Genomic DNA, 17,856 nt, shown 5'->3' with positions numbered 1-17,856 from the left:
GAAGGGAGAAGGCTGGTTGGCAATGTTGAAGGCTATGAAGGGTGGAAGAAAGGGAGGAAAGAAAGGGACGAAAGGTGGTACCTGGTTTCTCAACGTGTCTCCATGACAAAAAGAACCCCCCCCCCAAAACAAAAGCAAACATTAAGCCCATCTTACATCACATGCCAATTCTTATTGGAAATCGTGCAATTAAGAAATTATAAAATAACATGTCTGGTTTTTGTTTATTTTGTTCTCTAAACTTAAATTTTACTGATGAGGAGTGGAATTTTAATGATGATTGCTCATAGTGCGTCCATGTATTATTATTTTGCCTTTTAACATGTTTCTTCTTAGAGGAATGAAATTGTCAGGCTTTTTCATGGTTAGGGAATTTGCAGTTCACGAGATCGCCAATTAGAGACAATTCTAACCTGATGGCTCAGCTGTACCATTTAAAGAGAGCTCGGCTGGCCCTTCCAGGAAATCTGCAGAACTGTTCATCTGTGGGGCCTGTGGCAGTGATTTGGCCTTACAAGAATCACACAGAGTTCTTGTTAACATAGTGGTTCCTGGGATTCTAAATCTGTAAGGGTATTAGGAATGGCCTGGTCCTAACTACCTTGGCAACGTGCACCCTGGGGGAAAAGGTTGTTATTGGCTAGAACCTTGTGGCTTATCCATCCTAGAGCCTCGTGGCTTATCCATCCTGGAGCTTGTTCTGGAATCCACATCATTACACTCCCCACTTGGAGCTGTTTCTACCATATCATGTAAGTTCATTAAAAAAAAAAAAAAAAAACCTATTATAGCTTTTTTAAAAATTTATTTATTTATTTATTTTTTGGACAGACAGAGATAACAGGTAGTCAGAGAGGCAGGCAGAGAGAGAGAGAGGGAAGCAGGCTCCCTGCTGAGCAGAGAGCCCCATGTGGGGCTCGATCCCAGGAACCTGAGATCATGACCTGAGCGGAAGAAGCCAGAGGCTTAATCCACTAAGCCACCCAGGCGCCCCTGCAAGTTCATTTTTAAGCATAATATGCAGTCAGAAAATGAATGGAGTTCTTTGACAAGCAACAGTGCGCATTTTGAGTATTACTAAAGCTTCTCCACTACCTTAGAGGCTTGTCAGTAGGATCCTTTGGTGCCCATTTTGCTTTGCAAGCAATTAGTGATAGCAACTGGAGTAGAGGTGGGAAGATATATTCCTCAGATAAGTTTTAACAGGTTCCAGTGATCAGTGTGGATCTGCTGGCTTTTTCATACATCTTTAGGATCTGCAGTGGATTTTCTGTTCCTTTGTATTTAATAAATATCCTTGTGAAATGATCCAGAACATCCTCCATCTAGATTTTCTTTTTACGTATTTATTATTTTGATGCTATAAATTTTTGGTGGGATTGGTTTTAAGGTATTGCAAGACTTTTAAGACAAGATTAGGGATCAAACTTACCATATTTATTAGTTGTCTGGTTTTATGTTTATCAAACAGAAATCAGTTGTAGTATTGACATCTTGCTAGATTCAGAAATAGAGGATCTTTGAACTGGGAGACACCTTAGCAGATTCACTCTTCAGTGATTTCTGGAACACTCCCTGTAGTGCTGGTGAGACGGGCCATCTATATACGCTGTCAGATATAGGAGTCTCTGGAAGGACCTTGTCAAATAAAATACAGAATAATTCACTCTTGTGGACTGGTGCCAAGTTGGTACTTAAGGGGATTAAAGTTGAAATGACTTGATTAACTGACCCTAGCTTCACATTTTATGGTATTTTATGGTGGTTATCAGGTAAAGTTTAGCCAACCAGACAGAACAAGCTTTTGCTTATCAAGAATTTGATTACTATTTTCTTAAGATTGTATTTATTTTTCAAAGAGAGAGAGAGGGAAAAGCATATTTCCCGCTGAGCAGAGAGCCTGATGTTGTGGGGCTCGATCCCAGGACCCTGGGGTTCATGACCTGAGCCGAAGGCATACACTTAACGACTGAGCCACCCGGTAGTCCCTGACTACTATTTTTTTATGAGTAAAGGGAGAAAGGAAAAGAAGTAAGCAGAAGGGGCTTAGAATCTGTCAACCTCACAGTCTTTGAGGAAGCCTTTTGCAGCCTTGCTTTCCCGCCTCGACAGGGGCTGGGGCTGGGCTTTGCAGTCACTCAGGCCCCACCCAGTGGGAATCCCAGCTGTCTCCTCTTCACGGAGGAGCAGGGTCATTAAGGGATTTATGGGGATTTGGTGGTGAGGGAATTAAGCCACGCTCCAGGCACTGTGGTAGTGGCCCCCTGAGACGGGACGAAGGGCACGTGGCAGAGAAGGCTGTCGCTCTAATGCCTCTTCCTGCCACTTCACTTTCCTTTCTCCTCTCCACTTATCTTAGATCACCTGCCGAAACCTTTTCTTTTGGCATCCGTTTCGATTTCGGAGATTTCTCCCAAAAGGTAATAATGGTAATGAACGCTTAAGCCACTAACATTTAGCCAGCCTCTTAGGGACCATGCAGAGCAAGTTTATTACATGCATTTTTTTTTTCCCCTGTTAACTATTCGCAAGAACTTCCAAGTTAGGCACAGGTGAGGCTCAGAAATTAAATGTAATAGAGTCAAGGTATGAACGAGACCTATCTGAGTTCAGAGCTCTTCATCCCCTGCAGGTCACACGAGGGATCTCCTTCTAGGAGTATTCACTTCTGTCTCATTCACTTCATCCCAGATGGCGACGGTTATGAAAACAATAAGAGCTAGTACAGGCTTCACCCGGGGGCTGCTCGATGCCCCGTGCGTGTATGGCCTCGTTGGAGGCTCACCACAACTCTGGACAAGCTTAGTCACTAGCCCCATTTTTCAGGTGAGAAAACCAAGGCACAGAGAGGCTAAGTAACTTGTCCGCTTACCCAGGATCACACAGGGTTAAAAGTGGTTTTCCAACTCCAGTTCTTCATCCCCCAGCTGTCTTTCCCCTCTTGTTTGACCAGTTCTTAAAACTTATTTTACAGTAGATCTGACGACTCTGAGAAGAGACAGGAGCTCCCTCCTGCCCACTTTAACCATGCTGGCTACACTTTCCGGCTTCCAGGAATGTGCACACTCTCTCCTGATCCTCGAGCAGTCCTTCCAAAGGAGTGATGTATTGGCTACTTCATCCAGAGGCTACACAGAGACGAATGCCTAAGCAAGGAAGAACAAACAGCAAATTCATTAACTAGGAATCTATTTACAGTCAATTCCCAAGGCTCATTGTGCAGCCGGTGCCTCCACATCATTTAGAGCTGCTAATAAATGAAAGTCTTTGCATCTTTCCAAGTGTCTTGATATTTACAAGCCTCGTATTTTACCATAGGAAGCAGCCTCAACAAGCATATTCATGTGTTGACAGTTCTAATTAATACAAGTAATTAGTCCTGACAGTGGAACCGTGAAAAGAAGACCCATTCATAAATTTGCTAATTATGTTACTCTGCTCAGAATTTAATCGTGGCCTGGTCTTTCATCATGTCTATATATGGGCAAAAGGCCATCTTATTAAATTCTTCTGACTTCTGCATTTACTTCTGGTAAAGGAATTTTGTTGAGATGAATTTATCATCAGAACTTAATTCTCCAGCTCGGGAAAGAGGTAAACAAGAGGATGGGAAAGCCAGGCAAGGAAGGAGGGAGAGGTCAAGTGCATCCATAGGCTTTCTTACTACCTAAACCTTGTACCTTATTCTGTACTTGTTTTGATGCCTTTTCTGAAAACTCGGTTGGTTTTGTTTAGGCTGTTGGGATGTTTCTGGGACAGAAAATTTGAAGGTAATTACTTTGATCCACAGTTGAGCTCTCTTCTGTCTGCTGTAAATGACCTGCATTTTCAAGGAAGTTTGCTCTAGGGCAGGGTTTCTTTAGCACTATTGACCTTTTTGGGCTGGATAGTCCCTTGTTGGGATGGCAGGAGGCTGTCCTGTACATCCTAGAATATTGAGTAGCAAATGGTCCCCACCCACTGGATTGAGTGCACCTGCCCCCCTAGTTTTGACAGCCAAAAACACCTCCAGAGCTTGTCGATGGTCCCCTGGGGGGCACAGTCACCCCTAGTTGAGAATCACTGCAGTAGAGAAAAGCTATAGAAAAGGAATCAGGTAGAACTTGCATTTAGGACACTTGCTTAGAAACAGCTACTGTGAACTCAAGAAAGCACATTTAGAAGTATCTTAGTGGTATGAAATCCAGACTTGGAATGGTATTTCTTGAATTGCAGTACCTCCTTCTTACCTCTGCACTGTCAAGTACCTCCTTCTTACCTTCTCATTGGAAAGTAGAGTGGCGCTCGATAGTAGAGAAGCTGTATCTAAACATACCTTTGCTTCTTGTTGTGAAATATCCTGGGCTCTGAGCATTCATGGATTCCATGTTTCAAGTTTCAACCACTTTTAGGTGACCTTAATGTTTTGGCTTTCCAGCCACAGGTGTTCTTTGTCCCTTTTCCCAGTCCATTAATTTGTTCTCTTGCCTCCCCACTCTGTTTAGATTTCTGGTCCTTTGTTTCAGTTACCTCCTACAAATACTGCCCATGCCTTTGCTTCTCAGTCCTCCTTCCACCTATCTGGAAACAACCACAGGTTCGGATGAACCCAGCCACTAGGCTTCTCAGACCCTCCACTGGGCAGGCCTGTCTGACTGGAGAACGTGATCCAGCAGAGGAGACTGAGCCTATTAGAAATGCACACCAACATCCCAACTGGCCATGACTGCCCTAAGAAAATAGAATCCACCTGCAGGTAAAGACTTCAGTCTCCTATCAAAACTACAAACTTAGGGCACCTGGGTGACTCAGTCTGTCAAATTCTTGGTTTCTGCTCAGATTATGGTCCTGGGATCAAGCCCTGCATCAGGCTCCATGCTCTGCAGGGAACCTGCTTGAGATTCTTCCCCTCTTCCCACATGCACGTGCTCTCTTTCTCTCTCTCTCTGTCTCTCTCAAATAAATCTTAAAAAAAAAAATACTAAAAATTTACCTGTACCCATTTCTATACTTAACTCACCCTTTCTGACAGCTGAGTATGGAGGTCTCCTTATCACAGACATCCTGACTTCTCAGGAAAAATCTTTTGATACTGATTGATCATCCCTTTCTCCCTCTGTCTTCAGCCTGTCAGTCTCTACTGGATCTTTCCTGTCAACACTGAAACACATTCTAGCCTCTGTCAGGCCTCCTCCCAAAAGGAAGAGCGGCAGTAGCACAGCCGCCTTCCACTCACTTGCCTCTTTCTTCCCATTGATGCCTCCAGTCACTTGCTTCCCATCTTCACTTCTTCAACTCTGAATTTTGCCACTGCTTCTTCGATCAGGTTATGGCCACCATTACTCTAATCACCCAGCTCTAGCCAACTTCTCCAGTGACCTCGGTGTTGCCAAGCCTGAGGTCATTTTTCTTCTCCACATTTTCTTATCTTAAAACCCTACCTTTTGCCTCCCTTTCCGCCTGATGCCCACTCCACTGGCTTTCTGGCTGCTGCTCTGGCGTCTTTCCTTGGCGTGCATGGCAGATTCATCTCCCTTGACTTGACTATTGAATACCAGTTTTCCTCATGACTTCATTCTAGATGTTCTTTTTTTTTTTTTTTTTAAGATTATTTCTTTCTTTCTTTATTTGAGAGAGAGAGGGAGAGAGTGCACAGCGAGAGGCAGAGGGAGAGAGAACCCCAAACAGACCCAAAACTAAGCATGGAGCCCGATGTGGGGCTCAATTCCAAGACCCCGAAAGTCACAACCAAGAGCTGGGCGCTCGACCCAGGCACCCCTAGCTGTTCTTTTCTTCTCCCAGGCTTCAGTTTCTGTTTGCATGCCAGCAACGTCCACATTTATCTCCTCAGCCCAGATCTCTTTTTGAGCTTCTGAAATTACATGAACACACTCAAGGACCTCTCAAATACAGCAGGTACGAAACCAAATTCACAATTCCTTTCTACCTCCCTGACTTATTCCTCATCAAGCATTGTCAGGAACCAAGTCCTCTTGGTACTAATTCAAAACATGGCTCACGTTCTTTCAGTTCTTTCCACATGCACTAGTCTGAGCCAGTGCTGTTAGTGCCCAGAAGGTTAAGTGAAGGTAGAGAGGTAAAAGGGAAGGATCATGTAGGGTGTTTTAGGCCAGTGTAAACACTTTAGTTTTTCTCTGAGATGGGACCATGTGAGGGTTTTGAGCAGCAGAGTAACATAATAGAACTTTTTAAAGGATCATTTGGGGGGCGCCTGGGTGGCTCAGTGGTTAAAGCCTCTGTCTTCAGCTCAGGTCATGATCCCAGGGTCCTGGGATCGAGTCCCACATTGGGCTCTCTTCTCAGTGGGGAGCCTGCTTCCTCCTCTCTCTCTCTCTCTGCCTCTCTGCCTACTTGTGATCTCTCTCTGTCAAATAAATAAAATCTTTAAAAAAAAAAAAAGGATCATTTGGGCTGCTATGTTGACAATGGTCTATAGGATAGTATAGTGGGTTGAGTAGTGACTCCGAAAAGACATCAGAATGGGGCCGTATCTGAAGGAAGAGTCTTTGCAGGTGTAATTAAGGTAATGATCTCAATATGGTAGACCCTAAACCCAATGACAGATCAGTCCATTGCATCAGTCCTGGCAAGGTGTGGTCGGGCGGGGGGTGGACCACAGCTCCCATCAGAAAGCCACCCTAGAGGAGATCCAAAGAGGTCAGCTTCTGGGTACATTTTAAAGATGGTGCAGAAGGATTTTTTGACAGAATAGTTGTGATGGTAAGGGAAGGAGGAGAAAGAGGGGACTGAGGTTTTGGCTGAGGGCAGTGGAAAGTTGGAATTTCCATTAACCTGAATGCAGAGAGAATAGATCTATGGGGAAGAAACAAAGTTCAGTCTTGGACCTGAAGAGAATAAGAGGCCTATGAGATCTCCCTGTCGGGATGGTGAGGACGTGGTTTGTATGAGGCCAGATGATAGGTGTGGTCTGAAAATATGTTTGCAAGTTGTCAGCATGGCATAAATGGATTTAAATTCATGAAGCTGGATGGAATCTCCAAGGAAGTGAGTGTAAAGAGAGAAGATGATCGAGCACCAAGTGCCTGGGTCTCCGACATGAAGTTTGAAGAGAAAAGAAGGTACCAGCAAAGGAGAGTGAGAGGAAGGGGCCAAAAACTTGGGGAGAAAATGGAGAAGAAAGGGTAGCTCCTTGGAGATAATTCCAGGAGGAAGGAGCGTTCAGCTGTGCCAGATGGCCCTTGTAGTCATTGTGGAATGATGGCTGAGAAATGGGCCCTGAATTCAGCAAGGCCAACGTCAGCAATGGCCTTGACAAGAGATCCTTCAGGAAATGTACAGTGGCTGGTGCTATAGATTCTGCTTTTGTCTCTCATCCCATCAGAGTTAGAACAGGAGTCCTGTGCTTTTTAAAAGCTTGAGTTTCTTAACCCCCACCCCTACCCCTGATAACTAATGAAAAGGAACCTGACAACATACCTAGGCTGCATTGCTACTACTGGATTCCCCAGCCTTAGCTGGTGTTTAATCAAGAAACCCCTCATGTTACTCCTCCTAGAGCTATAGTAAATTGTCCGTGTAAGAAGCAGCTTCATCACAAAGCAGTTTTTGCCTTTGACTTGGACCATCTGGTCTTGTGTTTTTCATTGTAAGGTTAATTTGTGAAATTGGTCTTTTCTCTGCCTGTGGTACCTGACTATATACAGAGGGTTTTCCTGGGGGGCTTGTCAGTAACTCCAAAGCAGCACTATCCAAAGAACTTCCTGCAGTGATGGATGTGGTCTGTCTCTTCAGTGTCCTGTAGTGGTAGCCACTAGCTACATGTGCTGAGCTCTGGGAATGGACAGTAGTTAGCTCCCCCTTATCTTTGAGGGGTATATTCCAAGGCCCCCCCATTGGGTATGTGGAACCTCAGATACTACTGAACCCTGCATCTACGTTTTTTCCTATACATACATACCATTTCCTATACATACATACATACATACATATGATGAAGTTTAATTTAGAAATTCGGCTCAGTAAGAGATGAACAACAAGAGTAAAATAGAATGATTGTGACAATAGACTGTAATAAGAAGCTAAGTGAATGTTGTGTCTCTCTCTCTCTCTCTCTCTCTCTCTCTCTCTCTCTCTCTTAAAACACCTTGTATTCACACTTCCTGTGATGATATGATCTGAAAAGATGACTACAGGATGAGGTGAAGTGTGGGATATGACATAGCCTGGGGTGCTCTTGACCTCGTGATGATAAGGTGGTTCACAGGAGAAAGCAAAACCATGGGCAAGCAGGGACTACTGTAGTCAGTACAACAGAGAAACTGAATTTTTAGTTTCCTTCATTTGAATCCATTTAAGTCAATAGCCATGTGTGGCTTGTGGCCATTGGACTAGTGTAGATCTAGAACACAGTTTCTCAAAGTATGTTCCGGGAACCTGTTAGAAATACACATTCTGGGATGCCACCCCAGGCCTGCTGAACCAGAAACAGGAGGGGGGTGAGACCTGGCAGTCTGTTTCAGCAAGCTCCACAGGTGAGCCTGATCCCCACTCAGCAGAATACCCCATCCCCAGAGTTCCTGAATTAGCAGGACTGGGATGGGGATTTGAGAATTTGCTTTGCTAACAAGTTCCCAGATGACACTCTGAAGCTGTCTGGAAATCACCTTCAGAAGGTGGTATAGAAGATGGATCAGTTCTTTACAAGGCCCCCAGTTCCCCAGGTATGAATCCCATGAATGCCACATAACTAATATTTGAAGTCAGGACATCCCAAATGTACCCTCTGCACTCCCTGAAAATCTTTCTGTGTTCCCATGAGCTAGTAACAAAGACTTCCTGGATCATAGAAGGGCTCCTAAGTACTTGTTGAATTAATAAAGAGATTTATATCCTTAGCCTGGGTAAAGTATCTAGAGTTAAGATCTCTTACCCTGCCTGCTGCTTTCTGTATGTGATCACTTTTTGGCATTCATGATAATCTGCTAGTATATTTCCGTTTTTGTGTTCCATAATTCTGCAACTTGTTTTAGGAGAAGCCATTGTCAGCGTAATTTTTTTACTCTGTATTTTGATAAATATAGTTGCTAGAATGCTAAGAAAGCACTTTTTGGTAAGCATCATATGCGCCCTACAAGAGGGCTCATTTGGAAATGTGTCATTCTTGCTGTCCCTTCAACAGGGTAGAAGTAGATAGGTCTTAATCATCATTCAGTGCTTCGGGCCCAGGAATGGTAACTGTCCTGCATGCAAAGGATTGTTCTGTCCAGTGAGGAGAAAACAGTAGCCTGTTCGTGGGTGACAGAAATCTCTCCTTGGTGATATCATCTATAAGGCTGTGACCCTCCTTTGCTAGTCCTGTTTCCCCATGAGCATCTTGTAATCAGGTTTACTTGTTTCATAGGAGGACGAAGCACTCTCTCTTCTGCTCTTATATAATTTAGTTCCTCCAGTGGATATTTATTCATATGGAATGCTAAGTGCTGTGTGGCTTACAGAGATGCCCGAGACCTGAGCCTGCCTGCAGAGAACTTACAGTACTAGCAGTGAGCTAGAGAAATAGCTTCAGAATTATATAAATGATAGGAACAGAGAGGGAGAAGCAACCAGTGAGAGACATAGATTAGAAGATTCACTGCAAGAAACTGGCTTATGCAGTCATGGGCACTGAGCAGGAAAGCCTGAAACCTATAGGGCATGTGTGCAGGGCGGGCCGGCAGAAGCCGCCATCCACATGTGGAATTTCTTCTTTTTCAAGGAAACCTCAGCTCTGGTTTTAGGGCCTTTCTGGATTAGGCTTACCCAGATTATCTAGAATAATCTCCTTTAAAGTCGACTGATAATGGACTTTAATCATATCTATTTAATACCTTCACAACACACCCCAGTAAGGTTTTGATTGAGTAACTGAGACTGCAGCTGAGCCCAAATGACTCATTTAAAAAATCCCATCACACTTAGAGACCGAGTGTTTAAGGATCCTTTCTTGGAAGTGTGGCATTTGTTCCAGTCCTTAAAGAAGTGGAGATTCTAGGATGTAGGGATAAAGGAAGTAGGCATTCCAGAGAGTACCACTACTAAATATTAATAGAAATGAATAGGGGTACCTGAGTGGCTCACATAAGCATGTGACTCTTGATTTTGGCTCAGGTCATAATCTTAGGGTCATGAGATCGAGCCCCATATCGGGCTCCACACCCAGCGTGGAGCCTGCTTGAGATTCTTGCTCTCTCTCCCCCTCTGCCCTTCCCCACCCCTGCACTCCCTCCCTTTCTCTCTCTCTCTCTCAAAAAAGAAAATTAAAATGAACAATAAAAGATACCAAGACAGGAATGTACTATTGGTGTTGGCACACTGGCTAGTAGATGCACTGCAGCCTTTCTCTGAACCTGATCTCTGTTTGTTCATCTAAAAAAGTGGGTCGAATACTCATCATGACTGTCCCCAGGATGGGATGAGATGATATTGGAGGGTACATTTTTGAATCAGTAAACACTACGAATGCTAAGGCATTTTATAGAGATGGTGGTGGTGGCAGTATTTGCATGCGAAGTTTGGTTAAAAAAAAAAAAAAAAAAAAAAGGCTGGGCAGGTAAAGCAGTCTGATTATTGTGGGCTTTGCCTAAAATTTGCATCTTTAATTTGGGGGGAAGAAAGGTATTCTCTAAAGTCCAAATGGACTGAAAGGAAATAGAACCCTCTGTGTATACGTAGCCATGCCCTGTTGTCTAAAAGACACGGTCGCCATTAGCTCTGGGCCTAGGACGACTCAACTTTTTTTTTTTTTTCCTTACAGAGGCAGACCTCTGTTTTTGACACGATATTGGGGATGAAGGAGGGTCATTTATTATAAACTTATTGAATACTTTGCCTAAATAGGGGAAAAGAATTAAACCATTTCCAAAGACTTTGTTCCAAGTTTCTTAGGTAATGGCTGATGGAGCCAGCTGACGCAGTCACCAGAGAGAACTCCAGAAAGGAACGCTCCAGGGAGTGCAGTTTGACACGCTCCTTTTTTTTTTTCTCCTTTTTCCAGAGCTGTGCTCGACAAACCAAGCTAATTTTGCCAAGCGAGCCCCCCCCCCATATTGTTCAAGCCATATGCATTTTGAAGGAAATTTAATCCATATGTTCCTGAGTCACTTACGCCTAAGTCATTAAAATGTTATTTTGTAAATGTGATTTCATGTTTGAAGTCATAGTAAAGTATTTTTAGGAGATTTTTTCCTTCTTCGGAACGCTGTTTTTCTTGGTTTGTTTTCTTGTTTTATTTAAACACACCGCACATCGTCGTAACACCCACCCTGTGGTTAGACACAAAGGGCGTCTTGAAGCCAGAAGGAGCATCTAGTCTAACACGGTTAGACTAGGAGTCCGTTTTCTCATCACACAAGTTGATCAGTGTTATCATTTACCCTTCAGTGTTTTCTGTTGTCTTCTGGGCTGCTTTCTACCTGGTCATAGCCCACCCCAACCCTCTCCTGTGCTGCTCCCCGAATGGGTGCCCATGAAAGAGAAAAGGGAAAAGAAAAGAAAAAGGAAAAATAATAGAACCAGACTGCCTCCTAGGCAGCTGTGCCACGTGAGCCTTTCTTCCCAAAATGGAGTTCATCTCCCCTTTTACCTACTGGCACTGCCAGCTGGGAGGACTTAGGTATTTCATAAAATGTCTGCAGAAGAGAAAAGTAAAATGGAATTTAGGAGCAGCCTATGGCTTTTCATTTTTAGGGCAGATAAATGGTGGTGCCTGCTTTGGACTGAAGCTGATTGAAAAATGGTTTCATGTCTTTTTCCTAAAGTAAGTTTCCTTCCTTCCTTCCTTCCTTCCTTCCTTCCTTCCTTCCTTCCTTCCTTTCTTTCTTTTTAAAACTTCTGCTTCTTTGGAGTCCCATGGTATGGACCGAGATTTGTCTGTGCGTGAAGCATCCTGGTTTATGTGTGTCTGTCCGTCAGGAATATCTTAGCTTGCAGAGGGCACCGGAGAGGCCTTACTTTCAGGGTCTGGTAGGGACGTGTCCGTCCTGATCCCCAGCCCTTCACAGGCAGCAGGTGCAGCGTCTGACATTGTAAGAGACATTTACCACCCAGAGGTCCCCGGAGTTCAGGGGTTAAAACTTTGACTTCTTGGCAATCTGAGCTTGTGAAATACATTCCCATCTTGTTTGTTTGTTTGTTTTTAATTCAGTCCTCGAAACTGCCCCGAAGGCTGTGGTTTCTGGGTTTGGGTCAATTGTTTTTCCATAAGAAAATTGAGGTTCAGAGAAGTTACTTTCTTAGATCTTTCCCACTAGGAGGGCAGCTGTTGGTTTGTGCTTCTGACCTCACTCAACTGTAAGCTCGGTGAGAGGAGTGATGACCTGGCCGTCATGTGGGGATGTTGGAGGACCTTTGTGGGCTTTTATTCTTGGAAGTCTGACCTTATACCATTTCACATGTACTAAAACATATGACTGTGTGACTTTTTTTAATCCAAAAGTGAATCTTCATCTTTCGTCAAGGCTCTAGGATCTGGTGACCTATTGAACATGGTGGAAAGCTAGGGGAGAGAGCCCCCTTCCTTATGAAAGAAAGAAATACAAAGGGACTCAGGGAGGAGGGGAGAGGCTTATCTAAAAGAAGATTATCTAAAGAGCCATCCTTTTCTTCCTTAGACCTTGATTCTACCCTAGAAAAGAGGATCCCCACTTCTGTTGATGGACAGTGGGAGTACTCGGTCCTCACCAACCTCTTTGGAGGCCTCCGGAGTGCACTTGAACTAAACTCAAAAACCTGCAAAGCGGTTGATGGGCTGAGTTTCTGGGTCAAGGCAGAAATAGTGGAACTTGCCCTCCAACCCTGAAAATTCTTTGGGATTCCATCATTCAGCAAATACTCATTGGGCACCTGCACTAGCAACACCACAGTGACCAGGACAGACTCATCCAGGGCTCTGTCCCTCCACACTGGATCAAACTCTTGCTCCTCAGGGTACCTTTTTTGAAGTATATTTGACATGTCTTACTTTTTTATTGCTCATTTTTTTGGTTGGATTGTATGTACATGCCCAAGTGACCTTGTGTATTCCTGAGTCCTTCTGTGTATAAGCTAAAGTTAGAATGGGGAAAGAAGCCTATAACATAAAAGTGGGGCATAAAGTGCTAAATTAGTTTCTGTATTTCTTTTCAAATCTCTTGGTAGACCTGACCTACAGGAGAAGAAGATGGAGTACCCTTCTTGAGTGCGTACTGTGCCCTCTGACGCTGCCCTTTCTCATCCAATTCCTCCCTGGGCTCTCCGCAGAGACCCTTGTTCATTTTCAGTACTTCTTTTTTGCATGCATGTATGGTTCTTAAGTGACCTTTTCCTAAACTCATTGAGGGCATTTAATATGGACAGGAATCCCAAAGCATATTCTCACCAGAGAAAGAACAAGGTTTGCCTGCCATCAATTTAAGGATATGATTACTCAAAATTTTGAAATGTTTTCTTGCAAATTGAAGATGTTGGTGACCAAGAAGTGGGTGCCTGAGGGGAGGCGTCTGGCCTCCTTGTCTAAGGAAGTTGGGAAGGTGGTATTTTCATATTCCCTTTTTTACCCTGCTTCCTCATATGCTTTGCTATTTACCCAAAAGTCTCCCCATTGGAAGATTTGTATTTATTTATTTAGAGTAAAGCTCCATGGCCTTGGGTGTCTTTCCCAAAGCAATTCCGAGATGTCACCTCTCCTACTGACTCTTTCCTCCCTGCCTAGTCTTCTCCAGCAAGAACTTTCCTAATATTTTATATTCGAGTTTTCTTGTTAGAAAACATGATAAATTAGGCCATGGGGAAACAAGCCTGAAAGTTCTAGAGATTGTCATTCTTGAAAATGCCAGGTCTTTTCGTGATTGTCATCATTATTGTCTTAAGGGGTGAAAACCAAATGAGAAGGATGTGGAGCTGCTGTTTCATTCATGGACACACTTGCCACTGATTGTATCCCCCTCCAGAATTTCTGTGAGTCTTAGAACAGCTCTAAGGTCAATAGATCCTTTGGTCCTCAGATCATAATCCTGACCGTTGACCCTTCTAGCTGCTCCCTCTGGAGAGTCCCCTTTTTGTTCAGGTATGAGATTGGCTGCTGGGCATGTGCTGGACTCGAGGGTTGGCAGAGTCTGTGGCGGGGCTTCCTCACAGCCTTGCCACATTCTGGCATCTGTACCCAGTATCCTAGGCCTCGACAAGTGACCAGAGTCAAAGATGCCTTTTCTGCGGCACAGGGAGTAACAGATCGAATGCATAGTTAGGATTCCGACCATCGTGAATGCCCAGCACTCAAAAGTTCTAAACATACTTTGCTGTCAAACACGGGTCTGAAGTTCGGGTTGAAATGAGCTGCGCCGTTGGCTCTCTCTTGAACCAGGTGGGAGGAGCAGTCGATTGAGGAACAGGGAGCCCTTTGATGGGAGGCTCACTGCCCACCAGCTGCATGTCTGAGTATTTGTGGCCTGACATCAAAGAGAAGCCACTGCTCTAACAGGATCGGTTTATGTGTTATGTGAGCAAGCCTGGCAAGGCCTTATGGCCGGCTGGGCCATCAGAATGACCCCTGCTGCTGGAAACCTGATCGCAGCACATACTGCTTGAGCGCTCATTCGGAGGTATGTCTGCCATTGGTAAGAACGAGGAGGCGAGGTTCTATTTTCCGAATTATTGCAGGGACCTGAGGGACCTGGGAAAATTGTCTGAGGTTTTGTGAACTCTGCTTCAGGATCTGTAAGACAAGAGGGTGTCTAGATGGCCTTGTTAGCTTTAGAAATTCTTTGTACGTCTCATATCGATTTTCATGCACTTTAGGTCCCATGGATGTGAACATATGCACTCATTTAAACATTATAGCCATATTCATCTCAGGCTTAAATGGTCTCGTCAAGAGAAGAAACTATACCTTATTCGTCATTAATCCAGAATGGTGCCTGACCCCCAGCTGGTGTTTTCAGTTCATGTTGGCCATATAAATTAAGGAAAGAGGGGAGAGGCAAGTTGCTAAAATTTCAGACTGCCTCAGAAGCTGTGGTGGAATTAGAAATTACAAGCTCTAAGCCGAAATAAAGGAAGTTAGATGAAAATGAGAAAACTAGCTGTGTTCTCTCCCTGTTGTCACTGACTGGTAAGGTACACTCCCTTCTGTCCATCACTATGAGGGAGTCCTGTCACATGATACACCTTCAGTCCTTCCTCTGTACCTGACACCTGGCCGGCACACAACAGAATGTCAGGTGAGTTTTCTCACTAGCCAAAGATTATCAGACGAGGTGGCTCCTCATTCACTAGAACTGAAATTTGAGAGCATGTTTCCCCTTCCACCAAATTTTACTAGACTTAACACTTGACTCACAGGATCTTCTCAGCATCAGTCCCCCAAGGGGCAGGTCTGTGGGCCCTGTTCTGGAACTTGAACGTGCTTCAGCCGAATCAAGGCCTGACCTCACAGGGTTGTGTGATTGTTGCCTTTTTTGAGTCCCGAGAATCCAAGTAGTGACTTCCGTCCCATCTCTTGTTTGTTAATGAAGATGTTCCAAAGAGAAATCTGGCCATTTAATTCTTCCAGTTGGTTGAAAAATAAATAGGAGTTTACCCCAGACATGCTTTGCATGTGTGACTCTTTAGTGACAGGTTCCCTCACAGAGGGCAGGGAGGTGGTGACCAGCCAGGGCCAAGCATGTTGTCCTATAATTAGATCTCGCTCCTGTAAGGTCCCTGTCCTCACACGTAGCTGACCTGGTGCCCCCTTTGCCATTTGGAGGCCGTGAATCTCTTCTAGGCTGTGCTCCCGTGGCACAGATGAGGCCTGGGTCCACACAGGGACTGGCCGCAGTGCCTGCTGCCCTCAGCTCATTCAGTGCTGTGACCCCGTGAGCGTGTGGGGAGAATTGGGTCTCCCGATGGCAGTAAGGAAATTGTGTTTTTAAAGCTGCCAGCATATTACTTCCCTTTAGTCAGCAGTTCCATTTCTAACATGGGAGCTTTCAGACCTGAGCTCTTGTGGGGTCTCCTAAGAATTAACATGGCGCCGGGAGGATAAGGGAGCATAAAGAGAAACTCTGACCGTGTCACACACCTGTGAAGTAGATGCCCTTGAGGCCCTCACTCAGGAACAGTTTGCTTGCCTTCCCCAGAGTGGTCATCCCCTCGTGGAAGGGCCCTTCCTCCTGTAGTGAGCCAGTTCTCAATTTTCCTCATGCTTTCTCATATCCTCCTGGAGCTCTCAGAAGCCAGGGCAGTCCCACCCAGATAAACAGAAACTGCTGGATAGTCTCTCTCTCTATTTCTCTTTCTCTTTATTAAAGATTTTACTTACTTATTTAAGAGAGAGAGAGAGAGAGAGCATGCGCATGAGCAGGGGGAGGGGCAGAAGGAGAGGGAGAGGGACAAACAGAATCCCTGCTGAGTAGAGAGCCCAACATGGGGCTCCATCCCAGGACCCTGAGATCATGACATTGAGCTGAAGGCAGACACTTAACCAACCAAGCTCTTGATGAGAGGGGGTGGTTTGGTGCAGAACAGAAAGTCTGCTTGGATGCAAAGACACTGTCCAATGTTGTATAGTGCAGAAGGGCATAGAAATGGGTATATTTATTTCTACACAAACAGGGAACCCTTGAAAATCTGTTGGGCTTGGAATTTTCGATGATGATCTAAATAGTCTCCTCCTTAGGTATTGCCTTTTACTGGCACATTAAAAGTTATGATGCTTATAGAAACTACACATGATTTAGAGAATAGCTGAAAAGAGATCATACACATAAGCCAAGTTCCGCCATTGCTGACAGGAAGCGACAGCGAACAGGTCCCCCTGGGGGCTCTGCTGAGTGCATCTGGCTGTAGGAATAAGCTGACTGAAGCCGGGGTGCTCTGTTCCATCTCTCGGTCTGAGCAAGGGAGAAAATACGAGAGCAGTCACACTAGTGGGCTCAGTTTAAAATAGTCAACCTTTCTGTCTCCACTGGCACGACCGGCCTGACTGGTTACGAGTCTCGATATTTTGTTTGGAGACTAAATGCAGTGTGGATTGGAACAACGATGAAACCTCCCAAGTCTTTGGCAGGAGGGATGCTGTGAAGGTGTGACAGGAGTGTCCCTTCAGAGCCAGCCCAAACACAGCTTCCAAGCCGGGCCCCATGGGGGCAGCCTGTACCCGCCGCTCATCCTGGGTCTCAGACATTAACCCCCCCCCCCGCCACCCGCCACCCTCCACCCAGAAACACCATTCAACAAGAGAAACAAGGATGCCAAGTCACTGACTTCCTGACTCCAGCCAGTGTGGCAAGTAGCAGCAGCAAGGGAGCACCATGTCCTCAGACAGCGACTATTAGGAATTACTAAAATGTGTGAGCTTGACCCCACCCACCCCACCCCAGCCTCCCTGCCCCACCGCTGTCTCCCATTCTTTGATCATGGCTTCCTCACTGATGCAGAATGTGCTCAGGCTGAGTGCCACCTCCATGGAAGCTCTTCTAGAATATTCTTCTCCCTGAAAGGAAGTGAAAAGAAACCAGTCTGAAGTCATAGATCAGGTTATTGTCTCACTTTCGGGGGAAAAAGAGAAAGGAGGATCAGGAACAGTCACCTGGTACTTAGGTGTTGCTTGTTACAGGAACCACAGCTCCGGAACTCCAAGCAGCCAGCTGAGGGGCGTCCGGAGCATGGACTTCCGGCCTGGGGCAGGCAGGCCGTGGCAATAAGCCTCATTGACCCCAGTGCTGTTCTTGTCCTTTTGTTTCCACTTGGCTTTTGCGTATATAGAACTTGCAGCTCCATTCAGCCCCTACCCTCCGCTGTTGCCCTTGAAAGAGCCATTATCTTCTTCTAAGGGGCCCCAAACCAACAGAGCGAAAGGCCTTACATTTGGTACAAGACTCGGGTTCCTACAAACTGGAC

The 17,856-nt window shown here is 45.1% G+C and overlaps 1 protein-coding gene and 1 long non-coding RNA gene across 5 annotated transcripts in view; one reads left to right on the top strand and one right to left on the bottom strand.

Moving 5' to 3' along the window:
• RHBDD1 (rhomboid domain containing 1) overlaps positions 1 to 17,856 on the top strand; it is a 124,317-nt gene that overhangs the window by 88,499 nt on the left and 17,962 nt on the right. The window contains exon 7 of one of the 4 annotated variants that reach the window (XM_082690169.1): positions 10,877 to 11,195. The exons of the other annotated variants lie outside the window; for them this stretch is intronic. Within the exon in view, the coding sequence (XP_082546295.1) occupies positions 10,877 to 10,884 (8 nt within the window). The 3' untranslated portion in view covers positions 10,885 to 11,195. Of the gene's footprint in view, positions 1 to 10,876; positions 11,196 to 17,856 lie in introns of those variants that run through there. 4 annotated transcript variants of the gene reach the window in all.
• Positions 1,432 to 17,691, bottom strand: LOC309844029. Its single transcript, XR_014300451.1, has 3 exons — positions 17,553 to 17,691; positions 17,386 to 17,449; positions 1,432 to 1,638 (listed from the first exon to the last, which is right to left on the bottom strand). It is a non-coding gene; the product is annotated as an uncharacterized lncRNA (long non-coding RNA).

This window comes from Mustela nivalis, assembly GCF_964662115.1.
Source record: "Mustela nivalis genome assembly, chromosome: 11".
In the NCBI taxonomy this organism is placed as follows: domain Eukaryota; kingdom Metazoa; phylum Chordata; class Mammalia; order Carnivora; family Mustelidae; genus Mustela; species Mustela nivalis.
This window is presented reverse-complemented; position numbering and strand designations above follow the sequence as displayed.